This window comes from Toxorhynchites rutilus, chromosome 2, assembly GCF_029784135.1.
Source record: "Toxorhynchites rutilus septentrionalis strain SRP chromosome 2, ASM2978413v1, whole genome shotgun sequence".
In the NCBI taxonomy this organism is placed as follows: domain Eukaryota; kingdom Metazoa; phylum Arthropoda; class Insecta; order Diptera; family Culicidae; genus Toxorhynchites; species Toxorhynchites rutilus.
In genome coordinates, this window is record NC_073745.1 from 104991568 (window position 1) to 105015034 (window position 23467).

At 37.3% G+C, this 23467-nt stretch overlaps 1 protein-coding gene across 4 annotated transcripts in view; it reads left to right on the forward strand.

The window, feature by feature from the left end:
* Positions 1 to 7063, forward strand: part of LOC129770358 (proton-associated sugar transporter A-like) — a 28003-nt gene extending 20940 nt beyond the window's left edge. For all 4 annotated transcript variants that reach the window (XM_055773137.1, XM_055773139.1, XM_055773138.1 and 1 more), the window contains exons 2-6: positions 4666 to 4945; positions 5004 to 5266; positions 5329 to 5610; positions 5666 to 6588; positions 6656 to 7063. In XM_055773137.1, the coding sequence (XP_055629112.1) occupies positions 4821 to 4945; positions 5004 to 5266; positions 5329 to 5610; positions 5666 to 6588; positions 6656 to 6889 (1827 nt within the window). In that variant the 5' untranslated portion in view covers positions 4666 to 4820 and the 3' untranslated portion in view covers positions 6890 to 7063. The remainder of the gene's footprint in view (positions 1 to 4665; positions 4946 to 5003; positions 5267 to 5328; positions 5611 to 5665; positions 6589 to 6655) is intronic.
* The last annotated feature ends 16404 nt before the right edge of the window (positions 7064 to 23467 follow it).

A 23467-nucleotide genomic window follows, 5' to 3' on the forward strand; every position in this document is an offset into this window, starting at 1 on the left:
TTTTTCTGAATAGCTTTTTCGTTTCCATTTTTAAAAAGAAACATATTTTCAACACATCAAAATATTTTTTTTCTCGATACTTTACGAGTTGAAATAGGTATGAAATAGCAGTAATTACTATTGAAACAAATGAGAACAATCAATTTTACTAAAAAAAGAAAACCCGGATGGTCTCTCGAGTTTTTCGTATCCTTAAACTCTTGAATTATCATTTCAATGACCGTAGGTGAAAAAATAAATGGATTTCTTTCCGTTTTTGTGTATATCACAAACAATGTGATAGAAAATCATAAAAAATAGATGAATAAATTTCATGCCGATGATATGTTTTGAAAGTTTCCGCTCATAATTTTCCAATCAAACGTTTGAGGAAAATTTTCACCAAAATTGTTCATAATGTATTGTGACCTTACCATCAGTACTGGTTTTTAAAATGATTGACTATAAATTCAACAACAACAAAATCGGAAATATTCACGTTTTTCTGAAAATCGTGATCAATTTGCCCCTGATTTACGGTACCTGCTTTGTTCCCTACTATGAAGGAATATTCAAATGCTGAAGACACTTTGCGGAGAACATTATGATTTTTGCAAAATTTATCATAAAATTTGTCACGTTCCAGAATAAAATTGACAAACATAACAAGGAATGCGACTTTCAAACCGTTTATGGTTTAAACATCGAATCGTGACCTCAATATTGATCATCGTACAGAAATCTGTTGAACTGAGGCGGTACCGCCAGATAAATACTATGTATAGTATGTAAGTCTGTAAGCTTCACGAATTCCTTATATTCTAGAAATTTGTTTTCCATTCCTGAAAATATTTGTGCACAACGATCTGACGGAGCACTCTTTTTTTAATCAATAAAATGTTTTTTTCACAAACTTTACACTTCTGTGTCGAAAAAGGCTGTCCACCCAAGCCATTTCTTCGATGATATTCTCCTGGAAAATATTATTGAAAACTGTCCAACAAATTCGAAAATTACATGTCTAAAGTTATCGACGAAAACAAGAACAAATCCTGTTTGCGTTAACAGCTGGGAACAGCTCTATTTCGGTTTCGCATAGCAGTTTGTGCTCCCTTGGCCGAGTTGTTAGCGTCTTAACTAACATGCCGGGTGTTCGGGTTCGATTCCCGTTCTGGTCGGGGGAATTTTTCGTCAAAGAAATTTCCTCCGACTTGCACTGTGATCACGCGTATTCTAGAGCTTGCCACTCAGAATGCATTCAAGGCGTGTTATTTGGCATAGAAATCTCAACTAAGTACAAATAAAAATGACGCAAGTAATACTACGTTGAGACGGCGAAGTTCCTCTAGGAACGTTAGTGCCATTGAAGAAGAAGAAGAAGAATCGCAGTTACACGACAAGAAGACCAAAAAATGTTTGAAGGTCACTAACTTATTTCAACTATAGCAACCATAGTTTGTGGCATGATTTTTCAAATGAATCGAGGTACAAATGGACAATATTGCAAGTATGGTTTCTTTATACTCAAAACACGGTACAAATTGGTGAAAAGACGGGACGATGAAGATGAAGTACCCATCTTCCGATGTATGGGTGACTTATTGGAAATTGTATGGGCTATTCATATATATTTAATTAGAATTTTAAAAAACATGTTTTTGAGAAAAATAAATTTCAATTTTCAAAATATTTTTTTTTAATATTTTTAAAAATGTTACCAATTGAAAATTAATAGCATTTTTTCAAAGAAAAATATGAAAAAGTTGTTCGAAAAACTTTTTCCATGTAAATGTTCCCATCGTCCGATGTATGGAAAACTTGTTGGAGATTTTAAGGGCTATTCATATTTATTTCTTTCAGAATTTTGAAGGCATAAAATTTCAAGAAAAATTAATTTTAATTTTCAAAATATTTTTTTCAATGAAATTTTTTTCCAAAAAATTTTTTGATAATTTTTAATGAAAAACAAAATAATTTCCTACATTCCATTCTTTGACTAAAGTTCTAAAGGTCTGATATTTTTTTGTAGGTTTTTTTATAAATTTTGAGTTTTTTCAACTTTTCTTCGAAAAATCTTAGTTTAAAAACTGTAACACCTACAAAAAAATGGTCAGAGAATGAAATGTAGAAACATGAATATCAAATGGTTTTCATTAAAAATTATAAAACAATTTTTTGGAAAAAAAATTTTATTGAAAAAAAATATATTTTGAAAATTAAAATTAATTTTTCTCGAAATTTTTTTTTGCTTTCAAAATTCTGAAAAAAATATATAAAAATAGTCCTTAGAATTTACAACAAGTTTTCCATACATCGGACGATGGGAACATTTACATGGAAAAAGTTTTTCGAACAACAACTTTTTAATTTTTTTCTTTGAAAAAATACTATTAATGTTTAATTCGTAACCTTTTTATGTATAAATTATCGCAATTTACATGCTCTGCTAACTTTTCTCTATTTGGAAACATGTCAAGAACATGTCAAACGTGAGAATTTACACACATAAATGTTACGAGCAAAACATATTTTTTTCAGGAGTGACTTATATTCCAAAAACTTTAACAGATAGAAAGTTGACGTCTTCGACAAAAGTTTACATTTTAATAAGATCTAAAACTTTATCGAATACACTATATCGCTATCGTGACTTTAAACAAAATTAAGATTAGTTGCATTTTTTTCAAAGAAAATATGAAAAAGTTGTTAGAAAAACTTTTTCCCTGTAAAAGTGCCCATCTTCCGATATATGGACGACTTGTTGGAAATTTTGAGGGGTATTCATACATATATTTTTGGGAATTTAAAAAAAAACGTTTTTGAGAAAAATTAATTTTGATTTTTAAAATAACTTTTTTGTCAGCGAAATTTTATTCCAAAAAATGTTTGATATTTTTTCGTAAAAATTTAAACAATTTTCTACATTTCACCCTTTGACATGAATTTGGTAGGTATCATCGTTTTTAAGCTATAAATTTTTGTAAAAATTTAAGAACAAAAATTTTTTTTTTCCAAAAAGTAATCTAATTGTGTTTCGAATATTTCAAGAATACAAAATTGCTTAAATGACCCATGTCTTTACACCCACAACGTTTCACTACTATCTGAGATGGTACTGCCAACGGCCAGTCGAGTTGGCATGAAATTCGTCATGTTTCTTATTTTCAATACGAAAAATAATATTTTTCGTTTCTTTCAGTAAAACTGTTTTTATTCTCAATATTTCTTATATGAAACTTTAGAGAAATCAATGAGAAGATTGAATTAACAAGATTACAATGAGTTTACTTTACTTTGAATCAAATAATTGAATAAAAATAATCATGGGATGATGTGGTGGGTGCTTTAACAGTTTAAGGCCACTTTGATCTAAACACCGCAAAAACAAAAAAAAAAGGTTTTCTTTAAATTTTTCGCTTGAAAAATACACTTGGCATGTAGTTCAACAGATTCCTGGTGATCATTAAAATACTTTTCGTTTGCCCGCAAAAGATCGATAATCGGTCCAACGGTTATAAATTTACATTTTTGTTTTAAATTAGTACATAAAGAAAAATCGTCAGAAAACTTAGTGAAATAATTATATCTGAAATACGAAAAAAATTATCTTCCAGAATTTTCAATACATTGTGTAAAAAATGGCGAGCTTTCTACAAAAAAAAACTACTTATAACGTAAGAAAAACTTTTTACAGGTTTCGCCTGAAAATAGTATATTTCTCAGAGGGGGGAATTATATACACTCGGCGAAAAAAAATTGAGAAGCAGAGTGCTAAGTCGAAATTTTTGAGTGATTCTTGAAATGCTGTAACATCATGAAAAATCAACACATAAAGATGGGATGTACATCATTTTAAAGTTTCAACGTTATAATATATAAGAACACATTTTTATCTTGGTGTGTGTAGATCTAGTGAACTAAAATATCGAAAAGAAATAAAATCGATTACTTTCTGTTTTTTTGGCGTTCCACAAGGAACAATACATATTTTTTACTAAGTCAACAGCAAACCCAATTAACCTTATAAACAGCTTTCATTTGATTCCTAAAACGTTCCTGTAGGACCTTTCAATACAGAGATTTTTTGTTTGAATGTATAATTACAGCACTCACAATAAGGAAATTTCAACAATAAATTTATAAACATCGTTCATCGATTTCAAAATATGTTTGATATCAAGAATCGTTTAAAAATGTTGCATAATCAGAAGAAACGTGTAAAGTGCAGAAATACGATTTTTTTAATAAGTCTTAACATCCAACATGCGAAACATTTAAAACATTACCTCGTCATCTAAAGCTAACATCAACTCATGAACCATAGGAAATATCTTTGTGATTAACCATCCCCTGAGCGACTAAAGCTGTACACAAAACTATAGATTTTTCAGTTTAACTCTCATTAACCGATGCATAGAGAAATTTGCCTATCGATGCAAAAAAAAAATAATGTGACGATGCATCCGCTTCATCATCGCATTCGGTAATAAACCAGAATTTAATCTTATCTGTCGATTGTCGACTTCTGTTCATTCGCATCTCGCCTCTATCTTGTAGCTATTTTCTCGTTTTTGCTGATTTAAATCTATTGCGCCATAAATCTTTTTTGTATCTTATCTTTCTCCGATTGAAAATATATCGTCAAAATGATTCGAGCTCTAAAATGTAAACTCAATTCACTTACAGTAGGCATCTTAGAGAGTAGCGAAATCTGGAGGTATCCTAACCGCAAACAGGAACCAACAGCAATAGGTGGCTCTGCGGCAGCATCAGTAGCAATAAACGACGACAATTTCGGGTTTGGTGGCAGCGTTGGCGGGGAACACTCGAACTCAGACACAATGGTGGCGGGAGCGGTGGGAAATTTTCATTCCGGGATGCGGAACGACCCGTTGGTGCGGGAGATGCGCCGGGTACGGGAGTTGAACGCGAAGCGCTACAAGCAGGACTATTCGCATGTGTTTCGGTGAGTTTCAGCGAGATTAATTAACGCATGGTTTTTTGAAATAACTTTCTTCTTCCAGGAACAAAACCCGTTGGGATCTACTACGAATCTCGTTCGTCATCATGGGGATAGAGTTTGTGTACTCAGCCGAGACGGCCTTCGTCTCACCGATTCTGCTGGGAATCGGAGTGGAGCACAAACTGATGACGCTTGTCTGGGCAATCTCGCCGTTGATTGGGTTCTTTCTTGCACCCATTCTGGGCACCATTAGCGACGGCTGCCAGTCGAAATTTGGTCGACGAAGACCGGTTTTGCTGGGACTGTCCGCCAGTATGGTCATGGGTGAGTTGAAAATAGATATGTCACGTGAGCTCCTATACTGACTTCGAAGCGTTTAATCTCAGGCTGCATTCTCGTTCCGTACGGTGAGAACGTAGGAACATGGTTCGGCGATTTAGGTGAAGTCATACCGGAAGTGGTCAACAATACGAATGACGTTTTGAACTTCGATTTGGGGGCCTTTTCCCCCAATGAATTCTACCAAGTCGACTCGACTGTTGTCGAACACGAAATGCACTACAAGTGGGCTATTTTTTTCACTATACTGGGAACACTGCTGTTGGATTTCAGTGCTGATACAAGTCAGACACCGGCCAGAGCCTATCTGCTGGATATTTGCTTACCAGGTAAGAAGACATGCGTGTGTCGATGGAAGTCTCGATTCTAACCATTCATTTGCAGAGGATCACGGTCGCGCCTGCAGCACATTCTCCATCATGGCAGGTGTGGGCGGCAGTTTGGGCTATGCACTTGGTGGCGTCAACTGGGACAACACGGCGTTCGGTGAACTGCTTGGCGGCAGCATCAAAACTGTTTTCACATTGGTCTCCATCATTTTTGTGATATGCCTCGTGGTAACGATAACCAGTTTCCGTGAGATTCCGCTCCCACTGCTAGAAAAAGATGAGCTGCTCCGGCCGCTGACCGAGTCCGCTATCAAGAAGGAACGGACCAAGATGAATGATAAAATTTTCTTCATAAAGGACGTTAGCAAAACGTTTGCTTTGCAGCTGCAAACGATCACCTCAACGGAGCAGCAACCTGCTCCGCAAATGATCAACAACGCACTGACGGAAATCGAGAAGGGCCCAGCTCACATGGAAGCGGAGGACTCCGATTCGGAGGAAGAGGAAGACAGTCCAATGACCCTGAAGGACTTCCTGAAGAGCATTTTCATGATGCCGAAATCGATTGCGGTTCTCTGCCTAACCAATCTACTCTGCTGGATGGGCCACTTGAGCTTCTGTTTGTACTTCACCGATTTCGTGGGTGAGGAAGTGTTCAAGGGTGATCCGGCGGCGCACTCGAGTTCACTGGAGTACGATCTGTACTTACAGGGGGTCCGATGGGGTTGCTTTGGGTTGGCAATTTACTCGCTAGCCTGTTCGTTCTATTCGTTCACAATTGAGAAATTAATCAAGGTTCTTAGAGCCCGTATCGTCTACTGCGGTGGACTGCTTATAGATGCCACGGGAATGATCATAATGGCCATTTTCCCAAACAAGATAACCGTGTTCGTGTTCAGCGCAACGGGTGGCATTGTCTACGCACTGATGTTTACGATGCCGTTCCTTCTTTTGGGCCAATATCACGCCAAGGGGCAGGTTCGTGCCACATATACCACTAACATTGAAGTCCGATGGTCCTAATTGTTTTTCTCTCCTACGACAGTTCAAGTCCAACAAGGCGTCTGACGGTGAGGCACCCCCCGAGCGTAAACGAGGCCTCGCCACCGATATTGCCGTTGTCGGAGGAATGATCTTCGTTGCGCAGATTATTATTTCACTAGGCCTCGGTTCAGTCATTACGGCGGTGGGTTCAACGACAGCGGTTATATATTGCGCTGGTTTGTGCAGTTTTCTAGCTGCCATCATGTCAACGCAACTTGTCTATATGGATCTGTAGTGTTTTCGGAAGGAGATGTTAGATAAGTGTTGCTCAATAATATTGAATAACGAATTCCAATATTAATCATATTGATCATAGATTTTTTTAGTTGTAATGATGTATTTATGACGACATACATAGTCTGAGATATGCAACTTAATCTTCAAATAAAAATAGTTTTGTATACAGATATATTATAAATATTTAAATTTATGATGCTTATATACTTTCACTCGATTCGATAAATAACATATACTGCAAAATCCAAAATTACCTATGCTATGAATATAACGGCGCTCATGAACACAGAAACTAATATCACCAGACCGCTACATTCTCTAGTATTAGGTGTGAGCTTTACCGATTTCTTGATAAAAGAATCGCTTGAAACATAAAACTTACTGCTACTCTTTTCAAAGAATGCTGAATCCAACCTTGACCCATCTTCAAGTCAATACGCGAATGAACATATACCCGAATGCGACATTCGCTCGAATGCGACAAATACCCGAATGCAATATAAGTATATGTAGAGTAATGCGGGGTAAAGGTGCGCACCTAATTGTTTGCGTGCAATAACTCCGTTTGCTTACCAAATAGTAACTATATATATTACCTTCGAAACGTAGTACAAGCATTTCTCGGGTTGTGTTTGTAATTGGACAAATACCTATTTTTATACAAAAAAGACAAATGCGCACATTTGCCCCATAGTGGGAGCAAAAGTGCACACTTATTGAATTGAACTTCTGACATAACTTATACCAAAACTAGATGCTTTATCATCAGAAGCGGCAGAAACATCATTACAGGAGTAGGCAGGAGGGGGATGTTCTATGGTTTTTTATGGGTGGAGAAGAGTGGGTGTTATGGTTGAACATACCACGAGGAAGTTTTTGGGGGGAGGAGACTGACAATATAAGATATCCGAAAATGTTCAACATTAGAAACAGAATTCGTTTTTATTAACAAACTAGCTGACCAGGTTAAATTAGTCCCACTCACAATTAATATATTGATATAAATCATTTCGAGCACTTAAGTGAAGCGCCCCTGATCATCAAACATTATGTTATGGTGCTTGGAAGTTACATTCCTTACATTTTTATATTTTCTGAAGCGCCAGCCAATTTCGAGCCCGCGAGTACATCCATCTCTTCGATTTATCTCATATTACAGTCTTGTTCGTCAGCCAGTGTCGCTGACCAGGTTTAACTTTATTTCCAACACGAACTCCAGTATCGCGAGTATAAAAAAATAAGCTCGGGTTTCTATGTGGCTCGTGGCGACAGTTCAGTATTCACGCGACGAAAATTCCGCGTAAACAAATTACTGTTTACGATTATATATAGCCAATTCCATTGCAATTGGTTAATTGTATTTTCTCTCTCGAAAAACGACTCCAAGCACCTCCCATAGGAATTTGTACGAATAATTAGTGGTTTCCAGAGAATTCGGTTCCAAGAATCGAGGAGTGTTCCCGTTTGTGTTAGCGGTTTCTAGAACAGTAACCTGAACCGGAAGCCGTGTTTGATCCGGCAAAAGTGAAGTTGGAGTGCGGTGAATGGGAGTGTGTGAAGTTCAGTAATCTGGACCTCTCGAAGAAAGGGACGACACTTTCTATTTACTATTTCCATACTCACGGTATATAATTTCTTTTTTGACATTTAAACCTGATGCAGACTGAGATGCATCAATCCTGATACTGACTGTTTAAATCCGTTGCTCCGTTCTTGAGTTAAATCGCGAGGAACGGACATAATGAAATGAAGAAATTAGATCAAAACATTACAAAACTCTTTTTACCTCATAACTTTTTGCCACTTTCATGAAATGTATCTTGTATATATGTGTGAGCTGCTGGTGTAATAATGTATCAAACGAATACACTGTTGAATTTTTATGCTTGTTTGCTTCAAAAAGGCCAATGCGCACTTTTGCCCCGTGCGCACCTTTGCCCCACACTACTCTATATCGCGTGGATAGATATATAGTTCCACTTTTATACTAGCAAAATTATTAATTTTGTATAAAATATGAACTTTCAAATTCGATACCCGACATATACCCGAGGGCGAAATTTACCCGTATGCAATATTTACCCGAAATTAACATTTACAGCTATATTTAATTAGGAGCTTATTCATATTTAATCCTGATAAGTGTTATTAAAATGATAATATTTATACATTGACTGGTAACCAAAAACTCGTATATCGCGTGGATATACAGGGCGGACCATTTAAAGTGGAAGCATCTGGCAACCCCATAACTTTTGACAGAGATGTCAGATTAACAAATGTCATACCGCGTTGGAAGCGTCATTTCAGTACAATTTTAACCATGGAACAATACACACCTAAACAACGCGCTGAAATTGTTCAGCTGTACATTCAAAATAACTTCTCAATTGTGTTAACTAAACGTGCGTGGAAAAATAAAAATAAAGTTAAAACATTGCCTGGAGACAACACTATACGTCGATTATATGCCAAATTTATATCGTCTGGTAGTGTTGGTAATGCCAGTCATCTGTCCCGACAACGACCAAGACGTTTCGACGAGAATATTGATGCCGTTCGAGCCAGTGTTGCAGAGACTCCATCGACATCAGGTCGCCATCGTTCGCAAGAGTTAGGCATCGCTCGAACCACTCTCCGACGCATAATTCGTGTTGATTTGAAAATGTTTCCGTATAAAATTCAAATGGCTAAACAACTTAACCCATCTGACTTGCCACGACCAAATTATTGCGCGAAATGTTCCCCGGAAGATTAATATCGAAAAACGGCGATTATGACTGGCCACCGAGATCACCTGATTTGACGCCTCCTGACTTTTTTTTTATGGGGATATTTAAAATCCAAGGTATACACTGGTAAACCAAGGACCCTGGCTGCGCTGAAAGACAATATCCGACAAGAAATTGCTGCCATATCGGCCGAAACATTGGGCAAAGTGATGGAAAATGCCGAAAAAAGGGCACATTTTGCGGTCAAGGCCAGAGGCGGTCATTTACGAGATATCATAATCAAAAAGTAGTTAGAACAAATCTCCTTGGACCAAAATAAATGAATTTCAAAAAAAAATTTAAAATTCCACTTCTTTACTTTGCTATTGCAAAAACAAATCCTTCCACTTTAAATGGCCCACCCTGTATATATAGTTCCACTTTTCTACTAATAAAATTATTAATTTTGCATGAAATATGGACTTTTAAAGTCGATTATAAACATTATTCAGCCATTTGGATCACGTAGGCCGTACACGTAGAAAAAAGTGGTCAGTTTCAAGAAAGTTTACCCGAATGGTAGATAATACCGAATGAGCAAGAAAGAAATATTAAAAAAATAAAATTTTGTTAATAATATTAATAATAAAAAAACAGACACAATCCGACAGAGAAGTTCAATGTCAAAGTAGGAATGATTTTCATAATTATTGAATTAAGATGTTTACGATTGTTACATCCAATTCAAACACGAAAACACACGTTTAGAATTAAGATTAAAAAATTGTATACTTTTTTTTCTGTACTTACGTATCAACGCCACCGTAGCGCAATTATTATTATAAGGTTATTGATTCGTATTGAAATTTATTCTAGAGGCAAATGTAATGGGGATGAAGTCTCCATCTAGCTTGGATAAGGAGATGAGGTGGCCCCAATCCGCCGAGATGGCGCAATCTCAGTCGGACACGTAAAAGTTTGCATTGAAATATGAAAGATATATCTCAAAACTAAAATTAACCGGGCAAACGTAATGCACCAGGCAATCGCATGCCGCCCGACGGATCCGACGGATACCTAAAGGATCGTCTCCTATGTTTCAAATTAACCGGGCAATCGGTGAAACACGTCGGTTCCTTATCCTCGTTCAATGGGGACTTCGCCCTCATTGACTTGAAAATAAATTGAAATAATAAATTAAGAATAATAAATTTACGATATAAATTGTGCTGTGGTGGCATAAATACGAAAGTATATATTTTCTTATCAATTCTTTCAATTCTGAATCATTTCTTAGCCTTAAAAAGTAATACGGAAAGGAAAGAAGACGGTATATTAATTGTGCCTATACTAATTTTTTAAAATGACACAGCGAAGTCTGCGACATTATTTTCGAATTTCCTGATTACAATTTCTCATTTTACTTCGTTGTTCTGTTGCTCCTTCATGTTGTTTTGATTTAATCTTGTTTATCAACAGAACATTCCATAAAACTCATAATATTAGGCTGTCAAAAAAGTCCTGCGGTATTTCCGCGAGGTGTCGTTGTAAGCGCGTAGTTCTAGTTGTATTCATTTTATCGAGTCATACTATAGCTTGTTGGAAAGGTATTTTTGCGCGCTATAATATAGTCCTTGACAGTGTTTTGTTTGGTTAAGTCGTTCGTGAGTTATAGTGTCGCAAATATGGAGCAAAAAAAAAGAGAAAATCCGACATATTTTACAGTACTACTATGACAAAGGCAAAAATGCATCTCAAGCTGCCAATAAAATTTGTGCAGTTTATGGACCCGATACATTTTCCATTTCCACCGCACAACGATGGTTTCAACGTTTTCGTTCTGGTGTAGAGGAAAACGTCGAAGATGCGCCACGCTTCGGAAGGCCTGTCGTCGAAAATTGCGACAAAATCGCTGAATTAGCCGTTTACCGTTTACGTTATTAACCATTTGTAGAAGCTTGGATTCACAAAGAAGCTCGATGTATGGGTGCCACACACGTTGACGCAAAAAAACACCTTTGACCATATCGACGCATGTGAATCGCTGCTGAATCGCAACAAAATCGACCCGTTTCTGTAGCGGATGAAGCGGTGACTGGCGATGAAAAGTGGGTCACTTACGACAACGTGAAGCGCAAACGGTCGTGGTCGAAGCCCGCTGAAGCGGCCAGGAAGGTTCTGCTGTGTGTTTGGTGGGATTGTCAAGGAATAATCTATTATGAGCTGCTTCCCTATGGCCAAACGCTCAATTCGGACCTGTACTGCCAACAACTGGACCGCTTGAAGGTAGCACTCATGAAGAAGAGGCCATCTTTGATAAACAGAGGCCGCATTGTCTTCCATCAGGACAACGCCAGGCCTCACACTTCTTTGGTGACGCGCCAGAAGCTCCGGGAGCTCGGATGGGAGGTTCTTTTGCATCCGCCGTATAGTCCGGACCTTGCACCATGTGACTACCACCTGTTTTTGTCCATGGCGAACGAGCTAGGTAGTCAGAAGTTAGCCACAAAAGAGGCCTGTGAAAATTGGCTATCCGAGTTTTTTGCCAATAAGGAAGCGAGCTTCTATAACAGGGGTATTATGAAGTTGGCATCTCGTTGGGAACAAGTCATCGATAAAAAGGGCGCATATTTGACTTAAAACAGATGATTGTAACTAATTTTATGAACAAATGAAGTTAAAAAAAAAACCGCAGGACTTTTTTGACAGCCTAATATGATTTGTCGGAATTTGCTTTTCTTCATTCAGCTAAACGCTGCATTCGGGTGAATATCGCATTCGGGCATTTGTTACATTCTAGGGATGTTGCATTCGGGCAAATGTCGCATTTGGGTATTTGTTGCATTCAGGTAAATGTCCATTCGAGTATTTGTTACATTCGGGTAAATCTGCTTCTGGTGAACATGTTTAGAGTGAATGGTATCCGGGTGAATGTGACACAATCCTTGAAACAGCTTGGGAATAAATAAATCAGGAATGTCTACACAATGATAAAAACATGCCACGATGACTGGAAGCCATGAGTTAGGCGAAAAGGGGTTACAACAAGTATAAAGCCTCTCTAGTTATAATTAAATAAAATGAAATTAAACAAAACACATAATTTTAAGACAAACCATAACACTAATCATCTATATCCATTCTGAAATCGACTTAAAATACTACATCCGTCCCATATAGGCATCTTTTGCATGTTGAATAAACCTGTGCACATCAATGTAAATTGTGAAAACACGCCCCGCTGCATTGAGAACGTGGAGACCCCGGTCTGGAAGGTCGAAAAATCGAATTTCTTTTTCTGAATTTTTGGGAGCTTATGCTTATGCTTATGCTTATCCTAAAAGGATTTTCCGATATTTGATTTCGTTGGAAAGTTACAACCAAAACTATGAGGCCACCTCAAGGGCTGTTACGGCCCGGACAGGTAGAAATAAAACAAAACAACACATATTTCATTTTATAGAAAACACTTTATTCACTTTTGTGTTGTGAATAAAGTGTTTTCTATAAACATATAAACACTCAAAAAACACACTGTTCCACCTGAAAAATAGGACCAATAAGTGCATTTATATATGTAACGGGTATTTCAATAGGGACGCTACAAAAGTAGACCGATAGGGACAGCAATCGACACCATATTTTTTCCCACACTCTTGATATTTCTCTTCAGTAAGGTTTGCCATTTCATAATGAAACGATATACGATCCAACAACGAGATTATTAAAATTTACTACCGAAATTCGGAGTCAATGGCCTCAAGAGCTACGAGCGCTACGTACAATTTACGGTCGTCATAATTGTCCTGCCAGATCAACAATTGGGAGTCTAGTGGAAAAATTCGAATCCACAGGCACAGCACAAAATGTTCCCGTGCCAGTAAGATAAAAAAGGGCCCGTAGTGTCGAGAATGTTGCTGCCACTAGCCACTCAAATGAGGATGACCCAAATCAGTCTCTCACAAGTCGCTCTCATGCATTGGGCATCTCTGTGAGGTCGTTGTGGCGAATTTTGCGAAAAGATCTTGGACTACATCCTTACAAGATCAAATTGACGCAAGAACTGAAGCTGCTTGACCACCAGAAGCGTCGTATGTTCGTGAATTGGGCTGAGCAACAACTTGAAAATGATCCGAATTTTCATCGAAAAATCATCTTCAGCGATGAGGCTCATTTCTGGCTGAATGGCTTCGTCAATAAGCAAAATATGCGTTATTGGCCAGACAGCAATCCACACGTACTGCATGAGTCACCATTGCATCCCGAAAAAATTACGGTTTGGTGCGGTTTATGGCCCGGCGGCGTCATTCTTACTTCTTTCGTGATGATCAAGACGGGCACGTTACTGTTACTGTTATGAGAATCGCTACCGCTCAATGATAACCGAATATTTTTGGCCCAAATCGGATGGTATGGACTTGGACGATATGTGGTTTCAACAGGACGGCGCCACAAGCCACACAGTGAATTTAACAATCGATTTATTGAAAAACAAGTTTGGTGAGCATGTTATCTCACGAAATGGCCGCCTCGGTCATGCGATTTGACGCCGTTGGACTATTTCTTGTGGGGCTACGTCAAGTCTATGGTCTATGCCAACAAGCCAGCGACGATTAATGAGCTTCGTACGAATAACGAACGTGAAATTGCAATAGTGTCGGCCGATTTATGCTTGAAAACCGTCGAATTGGACGTCTGGACTTCTGCAAGCGTGCCCGTGCAGAAGACTTTCTCGAACAGTGCCATGATTTTATGGAACAAGTGCATTGAAATTCGTGAATTCGCATAAATTTCACAAAATTTCGGTAGCTTTTTAAACTGATTCCATTCTATAATGACAACATGTTGCCACTAGAGTTGACAATTTAAGCTTCTATACCGATGGTCGGATATGAAAGTTTAAATCTGTAGCAAATTTCAATGGATTGGGTTTTCTAGACTTGTAGTGTTTGAGGAAAAGATGAAGGGCGGTGTCAATTGAGACAGGAAGGTCGTCAACTTTGTTAATAGTTATCATTTTATCATCGCTTAATCGAAAAATACATAGTACAGTATGTTGCCTCTAATTCGACATCTGCCCAATTGGACAGACCTGTAATGGGATATAAATAATTGGACATTTTCGACTCTTATTGTACATTTTGGTAAACATCGAGTTCGGGACCCAAAGTATTGCCTCAGATTGAAGGTCGCCACCAGACGTCGACACTGTACCACTGTCATCGCGAATGTCCAATTAAGGGTTACAATCCCCTCTAATGCGACTCTGAGTGGTGCCTCGGTATGTCGAATTAGAGATAACTTACTGTATATTCCCTATGTGATTTTTAAGCAATTCATTTAAGGTGAAGGTGGAAGCTAGTCACAAATGACTGCCACAATGGTGCTCATTTCTGTCATCTCCCTCCTCACCCCTCGACCGAAAATCAATAATTTTGCGAAACACCGTGAAGAAAATGATCGTTTTCGCACACTTCCCATCAAGTAATATCAACCAAACTCTAATCGATAACTCACAAGATATTAAATTTTTCTCTGCTGTCGCACTGTATAGTGAAAAACGACGGAAAACTCGAGCTAGTGCTCTGAAAGTTAAATTTTCATTTTTCAATTTTCGGCAATGCTTTTGTTTGTATTGGTGAGAGCATCGTTATTTTTTCAACACTGATGCCAACCAACATTATCGAAACAGCTATAAAAACCACTCAATAAAATGTTATTCCTGAGTCATAGCGTTTCATGTCATGAAAATCAATAGAATAAAATTGTGTTGATATCAACACAATTATTATTTTTACGTTTAATGTGTCTATAATTTAAGTTTTAGAAACTTTAACATTGATTAAGCAAATTGTATTGCAGAGCTCGGAACACTGTCACGACTGCCTATGCTTTCAAAAATAGCAAACGGAAGAGTATTATATTCAATCAAAATGCCTCGGCCAACGAAGTGAAGGGTTAATGCTCTTCAACGTGAATATGTGAAAACAATACTATCAACTAAGGAAAATATTAAGGAATTATCAACATCGAGTTACTATGCGGAAGAATTTGTTAATATCAAAAGAGCTCCAATTCGTATGTGTTATAAATTTGCTCATGTTACGCTCACGTATAATCAGAATTTTACTTCATATGCAAATGCACCTTCTATATATATTTATATTTGCAATTGTTCATCGGAAAATATCGTTCATACATTTTATTTTAGTATTGAATTGTTATTTTTTTTTCAAATGTATTCAAAGACTCGTGTCAATGAAGCGCTACACAGTCTGATGAGTGAATTGATCTATTTACACGTGCTTTGCTCTTCTCTCACGAACACCATTACCCCATTTTACACGTGGGTTTAGCTATACTACTACAATGACTAGCTTCTACCTTCACCTTAATATTAGAATTCATTACGTCAAGCAGATTAGAGCTGGATTGAGTATTGGATAATAGCGGGAGATTCACATATCTTTTAGAAAAGTGTTCGAACGCGTTTTTCTCGAAACTTTTTTTCAAGCTGGTGTACACAATATCTCAAGTTCTATTGATCCGACTTATTTCAAATGTAATGTGAATGAGTCTTTATACACCTCTTATCGCATGAACAATAATAAAAAATATGATTGTTTAACTAGCTGACCTGACAAACGCTGCCTTGAAAATCATTACTAGTGAATATGTTGGTTGTTAAATAAAAAATAACTTCGTGACTCTTGTGTTCATACTGGTGTTTGACATACCGTGGGAAATAACGCCATGTCGATGACCACTGATAAAAAATTTAAAAAAAAAACACAAACCATCCCTCGTATTTTATTCCCGAAGTATTTCATTAACGAATCTTACATGTTTGTTCTCCTAGACGTTAGATGTAAAGTGAAAAATGGAATACATTTTTGTCGTAAAGTAGACAAATTATAAATTTTGTTGTTGCAAATATGTTGTTCTTCATCGAATCATTAACATTAACATGAGCATTGAAATTAACATTAATATGAGCATTGAATGTTTTGCTCAGCTGAGACGAATATGGCACTGCCGAACGATTTACCATGTCAAAGTCTGCGTTGTTAATTTTTATGAATGATTGTCCGTCATTATCAGTATTCCTTCGTTGATATATTGGACATCCACATAGGCTTGCGGTCGTGTCGTTGGTGAAATCTTTAAGAAAATTCAGTGTACATCCTTCCTTCTGCCATGCCAAACTATAAAATTTTAGATCATCGCAAGGCCATGAAACATGTATGTGATAACAACATCGAACAATAACCCATATTTCGTCATAAGCAGACCCGAAAGCAAATTTAAGCTGTTGAAATTTGAATGAAAAATTTCATTCGATGTTGTTTAAATACTTATAAGACATAGTCCTGACCCTAACTTAACTATATTTATGTATAAATATCCATGTATTTCAGCTAAAATATTATCCATAATATAAAATAATTAACAGATATTATCAAAGCCGAACGATGACAGAATGCGATATTGCATCCGATTCGGATTATTTTAACTCGATCGGATTTCAGAACACGAGTGAGTAGTTGATCAATAGGCGCATCCAGAATTTTTGAGGAAATTACACTATCGATTTCCTCAGCGCGTATTTTGTCGATTATCCAAATTAAAAATGTGCATATGAGATAATCCTCGCTCTTACCATCCAACTATATATATCCAGTAAGGTGTGTAAGTAAGGTTGTTTTTTTTTTTTTATATCTGTATTATAGTGACTTTCAACACTTTTGGCTGGTTCGTCACTTTTTACTTCCAATTTTGGAAGAATGTTGGGAGTGAGAATTGAACTCGTGATCTTCAGCGTGAGAGGTATGGATGTTACCACTACGCCAGATCGGCTCCTAAGTAAGATTGTAAGGAAGCTCATTCTACATTTCGTTAATTTTTTTGTTTGAACACTCGTGCTGTAATATCATGACAATGTATGCGTGTAGGCCTGGTAATAGCAAAGGCTGCGTTGGCTTTGCTCATGATAGCGTCTCGCAAGTGAGTGTATTTTTCCTCATACCGCTTCTGATTGTCAAGAATCGCAGTTGTTTACTCTCTAGCTCTCTATCGTTCGCAAGTCATTCTACGTTGAGATGGTGAACGTTAGGAACATTAGTACCATTGAAGAAAAAGATGGAGAGCGTCGTTTGAACGGTAGACGTCAACGATGTACTTCAGATTATTGTTTCTTCTTCGAATCACAATTTCTTGCGTCGCTTTGCAGTCGCCTAACATGACTCCAGCAATGCCTTCAACAGCATACGCATTGGATATACACACGTGATCGAAAGTCGGTGTTTTATTAGGATTGATAACAATAACGTGATTGTCACCTTGTCAACCGAGCTCATACATGAAGAATTTCAATAATTTATTATGTGTATTCAAAAAGTCTTCCAGCACACCGGCAATACGCATGGCTTCAGCCGAATTGAGATTATTGGCGCCACCTTTGAGATTATATGTACTTTTATGCCAAATTTAAGAAAAACATAGAAATAAAAATTGCTTGGATTTTTTTTCTGCATAGGGTCACCCTAATCGGTATTAAACATACGGTAATCGCCACCCTAGCGGTATCATATATAGTTTTAGTCCTATTCTCATGCCTACACCCAAACTAGCGTTGGCAGAAAACATGTCATCTTTGGCAGAAAAGATGCCATTTCCTGTTCATGAGAGTCAAATGCGCAAAAAATGAGCTATTTTGAAAGCTTCAAAATGGTGTGTATGTATGCGTGCAGACATCTCTTTCTGTTTTCTTTTAATTTGGGATTGTGCAAAAAAAAAGTCCATACGACGTCAATGGGGATTGAAACAAGGCCGGCTGGAATCCAAAGTTACTTTACACGACCACGCTATCCATTTAGCTGCCAGCGCTACTATGAAGGAGCGTGATAATATTACACCTCATCATAAAATGAAGTTGGGAGGTGTTTTCTAAGACGATAAAGAAGAACATGAACGAGAGTATATCTTTCTCTGTCTGGGCCGTGTATTTGGCAAACTATACGAAAAGCTTTTATATAGTTTCATTTAAATGGGTCTACTATACGAAAAGCTTTTATATGGTTTCATTTAAATGGCTCTCTCATATTGGCTCTAGCATATATATTATACAAATGATATACATGTATTGGGGAGTAGAACATTTTATGTTATCTTTCAGCTCATTTAAAGTAATAAATCGGGATGCCAGAACATGTGCTCAAAATTAACTTTGGGTAGGGGGTCTCCGTAGCCACATTAGTTGCGCGTTCGCTTAGTAAGCGATCGATCGTGAGTTCAAAACTCAGGGCCCTCATTTGACCATCTTTTTTGTGTTATTACAGAATAACTACGTCCACGCAATAATCATCAGCGATGGAGATCGATTCACGGTCGAAATAAGATCGATTCATCCATACAACTGCTCTGCTCTACAAGACACATCGAGTTGCTGTTCTGTAAATAACTCAACAATGATCAATCAACTGTCTCCGCAGTCCTGTCTAACTGGATAATGGAAGAACAGAAAGAAACCTCTTACGCCTAAATGGCTACTGTGTTAATGTGCTAATTATAGATATGATAAACATGTGACATGTACACGATTAAAATTCGGCTCTGTTACAGCTAAAAATGCTAATGAGCCTAAAATAAACAAAAGGGACAGAAGAAAAACTTTGGGTGTGCTAAGTTTTTTGTGCATAATTTCATGAAAATCGGTCGAGTCATTTCAGAGGAGTTCGACCACGAATACAGTGACACGAGATTTATATATATATATATATATATATATATATATATAGAGATTTTATTAAACTCGACAATAAAAATTAGAGAACAGAGTCCAAAGTCGAAAATGTTTAGAGATTTTTGACATGCAGTAACATGCAGTGATTAGTTGAAAATCAACGCATACACATGGAACTCAAATATTCTACGCACATATCATTTTATCTTGCTGTAGGTGGCAACAGTATCGGTAACAATTAAAAAATCGATTTCTTTCTGTTTTTTTCAAAGAATTTTGGACTAATATATATTTTTTCTAACCAACTCGATAGCAAATACAACGACTTTCATTAGGTTTTCAGAGCGTTCCTTTAGGACATTTCTATATTTATTTAAATGAAAAATTACCCATTCGTCTTTGATGATGAATGATTCAATAAATAATTATCGCACCGCAAATCGAAAGGCAGTTTTGAGAGCTCCAATAAATTCTATATAAGGTATTGCTTTCACGAAAACATTTCATTTGTATTTTATGCATCGAAAAAGTGCCAAATACTGTTTTTTGTAGTGTTTTGAGAAATCATCGTAAGTTCTTATATTAAGAGGCAATTTTCTAGCTTAGTGTATCCCCAAAACACCTGTGAACGTTCCATATTTATGCGTTATGCGTATAGGCAAAGAACCTTTTAGTGTATTCTCGAGTCTTGCGATTCTCGGAATTGGATGAGAATACTTTTAGAGTATACTAGCGAAATTCTATCCTGCTGAGTGTGGTTAGGAAGCTGCTAGCATAGCGCACCCGAAATCCATTCTACATTATACATTTGGTAAAATCGTTAATTAACACACGGATCATCCTGAGCCCTGAGTCACAAGCAGCACTAAACATGGCACGTTTGGAGCGAATATTTTGACATTTTGCATAATCGTATTCGAAGCCAGACTGCCCATTCGTAGCTGTTTCGTGTCTTCAATAAAAAATTTCCTCACTGCATAAATAATTCATTTTTGACTGTTCCAATATGAACTGAAATATATTCCACACCATTCAAGTTGAACACTGCAATAAAGATGTGGATAAATGAACACAGGAAGTCTCAGTTACAGCCCAGCCACATACTAAATCTGTTTTTTTTTTTTGGTTTGCCAATTATCAGTTTTCCGCTCAATTATTCACAGTAATTATTCGCAATATATGAATCAGTAGAAATTTGAGCAACACCAACATGAACACAACTCATCATGACATGAAAATGCATAAAACAAACAGAAGCATAAACAAAGCTAGATGCTCAACCAGCACCGATAACAGTATTGAAACCAACCTAAGTGTTTCAGATTGTGTGAACACCGGTAATAACTACGATAGTGTAAACGAAACACAAGTGCAATCACACAGCAAATCACCAAACAACTAGTTACACGTGATACGAATGATTTAACACCGTGGATACAAGGCATTTATCTCTCAAGATTAGCTTTACGCTATCTAGTTATATGATCCATTAGTGGTGTAAATTGTATCTAATGTTCCAGCTCCCGTACATTTCGTACCTCTTGGTACTCCTGATTTGCGTCATCATGGTGGATAGAGAATTAGAATAAATAATGACTAGCATCATTTGTTGGCATCATTAACATTAATGTGATACAGAAAATTCTCGCCAAATTCGACCAAATAGTGATCGATTCAATCCTGACACTGTGCTATTTTTCAGAAACTTTCTTCATATATTGATGGAGGCTCATCATAATACCTCTGTCGTTTTTCATGTTCATATGATCAACACTATTATTTTTTATAAGAGTAAGCTACAGAATTAGGAACCTTTTATTTGAAATTTCACTGAGAGCTAATGCAATTAATGTAACGTAGTTTTCGATAAAATTATGGGAATATTATAACGAATAACGATTAACGATTATGACTTTGAGTGTCAACAATGTTTCAATTTTTCCAATCTTTCCTATCAGTAACGGGTGTTCAATAAAAAATGAGATTGTTTTCAATACCTTTCAGTAACTCAAATAAAGAGCGTAAAATTTTCTTTCTCCAAGAAAATTGCTCTTTGGGCTCTCTAGAAACAGTAGGCGTGTTTGGTTTTGCTAGTTTGAATTTAGTCAAAGCAAAGATGGCGTCGAAACAGCACGTGCTCCGCGAACGCATTGTACGGTTCTACGAAACGCATTCCCAGCAAGGAAAAAAGTTCACGGTGGCACATTTTAAGGAAGAAAATGTACCTGTCAGTACGGTATATCGTATCCCGGGTTCCCTGAACGTAGAGCGGAAGGTCGGAAGTGGTCGTCCGGTGACGATAATGACGAAGCAGAGGAAGACATTGTTAAAGAAGCTGTTTGACAACAAGGACGCAATCAGCCTGCGTGACGCCGGTCGGAAATATGGTTGCTCCCACGTATTGATCCATCGGACCCTCAAGATGGAAGGAATCGTCTGCAGGAAGAAGACGAGGTCGCCGGAGTACACGGAGGAGCAGATTGAGACGGTTAAATCACAGTGTCGGTGGATGACCAAAAAATACCGCGGGACGTCTTTCGTTCTGGACGACGAAAGCTATTTTTCGCTGTCCAAAACGCATATTCCAGGAAATGATAATTACTACTCCAGCGACAAGTCATCCACACCGCCTGAAGTGAAATACAAGTTCAAGCACAAGTCTGAAAAAAAGGTTATGTTGTACATCGCCATTTCCGACCGGGGCATTTCAAAGCCTTGGTTTAAGCCGAGCGGTCTGGCAATCAACCAACAAATCTATCGAGAAGAGTGCCTCGATAAAATCCTGCTGCCGTTCCTGAACGAGCATCACGCAGATGGGAAGTACGTCTTCTGGCCGGACAAGAACAATTCCTAGAACAATTTTCTTACGAGCTCATCCGACAACGTCAGCAACGGCATCACCATACGACTGAACTGTCGTTTGCCATAAATTACTGGAACACAATATAAGTCGCTGTGTAAACATGAAACGATTTCTCATATCGAATATCGGAGTCGGCACGAGTATGCGGTTTGATGTGTCAGCAACCATGTAACGAGAAACAATAACCATATAAAAACAAACCCAGGATATTAACCTGTTAGCTCATTTTGAATACGCGAATTTTATTGAATACGTTATGTATTGCTGTTCAGTCTCACTTTTTTGTGGCGTTTCTCCTCAATAATGAATGATCCACCGATAAGTGGCGTAGAGCCAAGGTAGCGGTTAATTTATAAGCGATGAATGAATCAATTTCCAACGTATGCTCGAGGGAGAGACGTTCATTTATTCTTTCATTATATCAAATAAATACGCCCAAATATCTCTACAAATGGAAGCAGTGACGAGCGATAATCTGAAGCCTGGTAGAGTAGTGCGGGGCACAGATGCGCACCTATCTGCGCAATAACTCTTGAAATAAAAGCAAATAAAATCCAGTTTGCCTTCTAAATTGTAACTATATAGATATTACCTTCGAAACGTAGTACGAGAATTTCTCGAGTTTTGTTTGTAATTAGACAAATATATTTTAATACAAAATGGTAAATGCGCACTTTTGCCCCGTAGTGGCAAGAGTGTGTAGGCACAATCCAGTGGGGAGGAGGGGGGTGCTGTATGATGTTTTATGGGTGGAGATGAGTGGGTGTTATGGTCGAACACATCACGTGCAAATTTTTGGGAGAGAGGAGACTGACAATATAAGATATCCGAAAATGTCCAACATTTGAAACAGATTTCTTTCTTATTAACAAACTAGCTGACCCGGCGAACTTCGTCCCACCCACAATTGATATATTGATATGAATACACTTCTAACACTCAAGTTCCCACAGAAATAATAATACATAATCTATACTCGCGGTATATAATTTCTTTTTTGACATATAAACCTGATGTAGACTAAGACGCATCAATCCTGATATTGACCGTTTAAATCCGTTGTTCCGTTCTTGAGAAAAATCGTGAAGAACGGATACCAAATTATTTTTATTAATATAAATCAAGTTTATAAATACATAGTTACCTTCACTTGATTGATTTGAAAGTCATTGTTGAAAAAGATGAAAAAGACAATATGTATTTGAAGCTCATTGTGAAAACATAAACATAGTCGAAGCATAACCGTTACTGAATTGAATG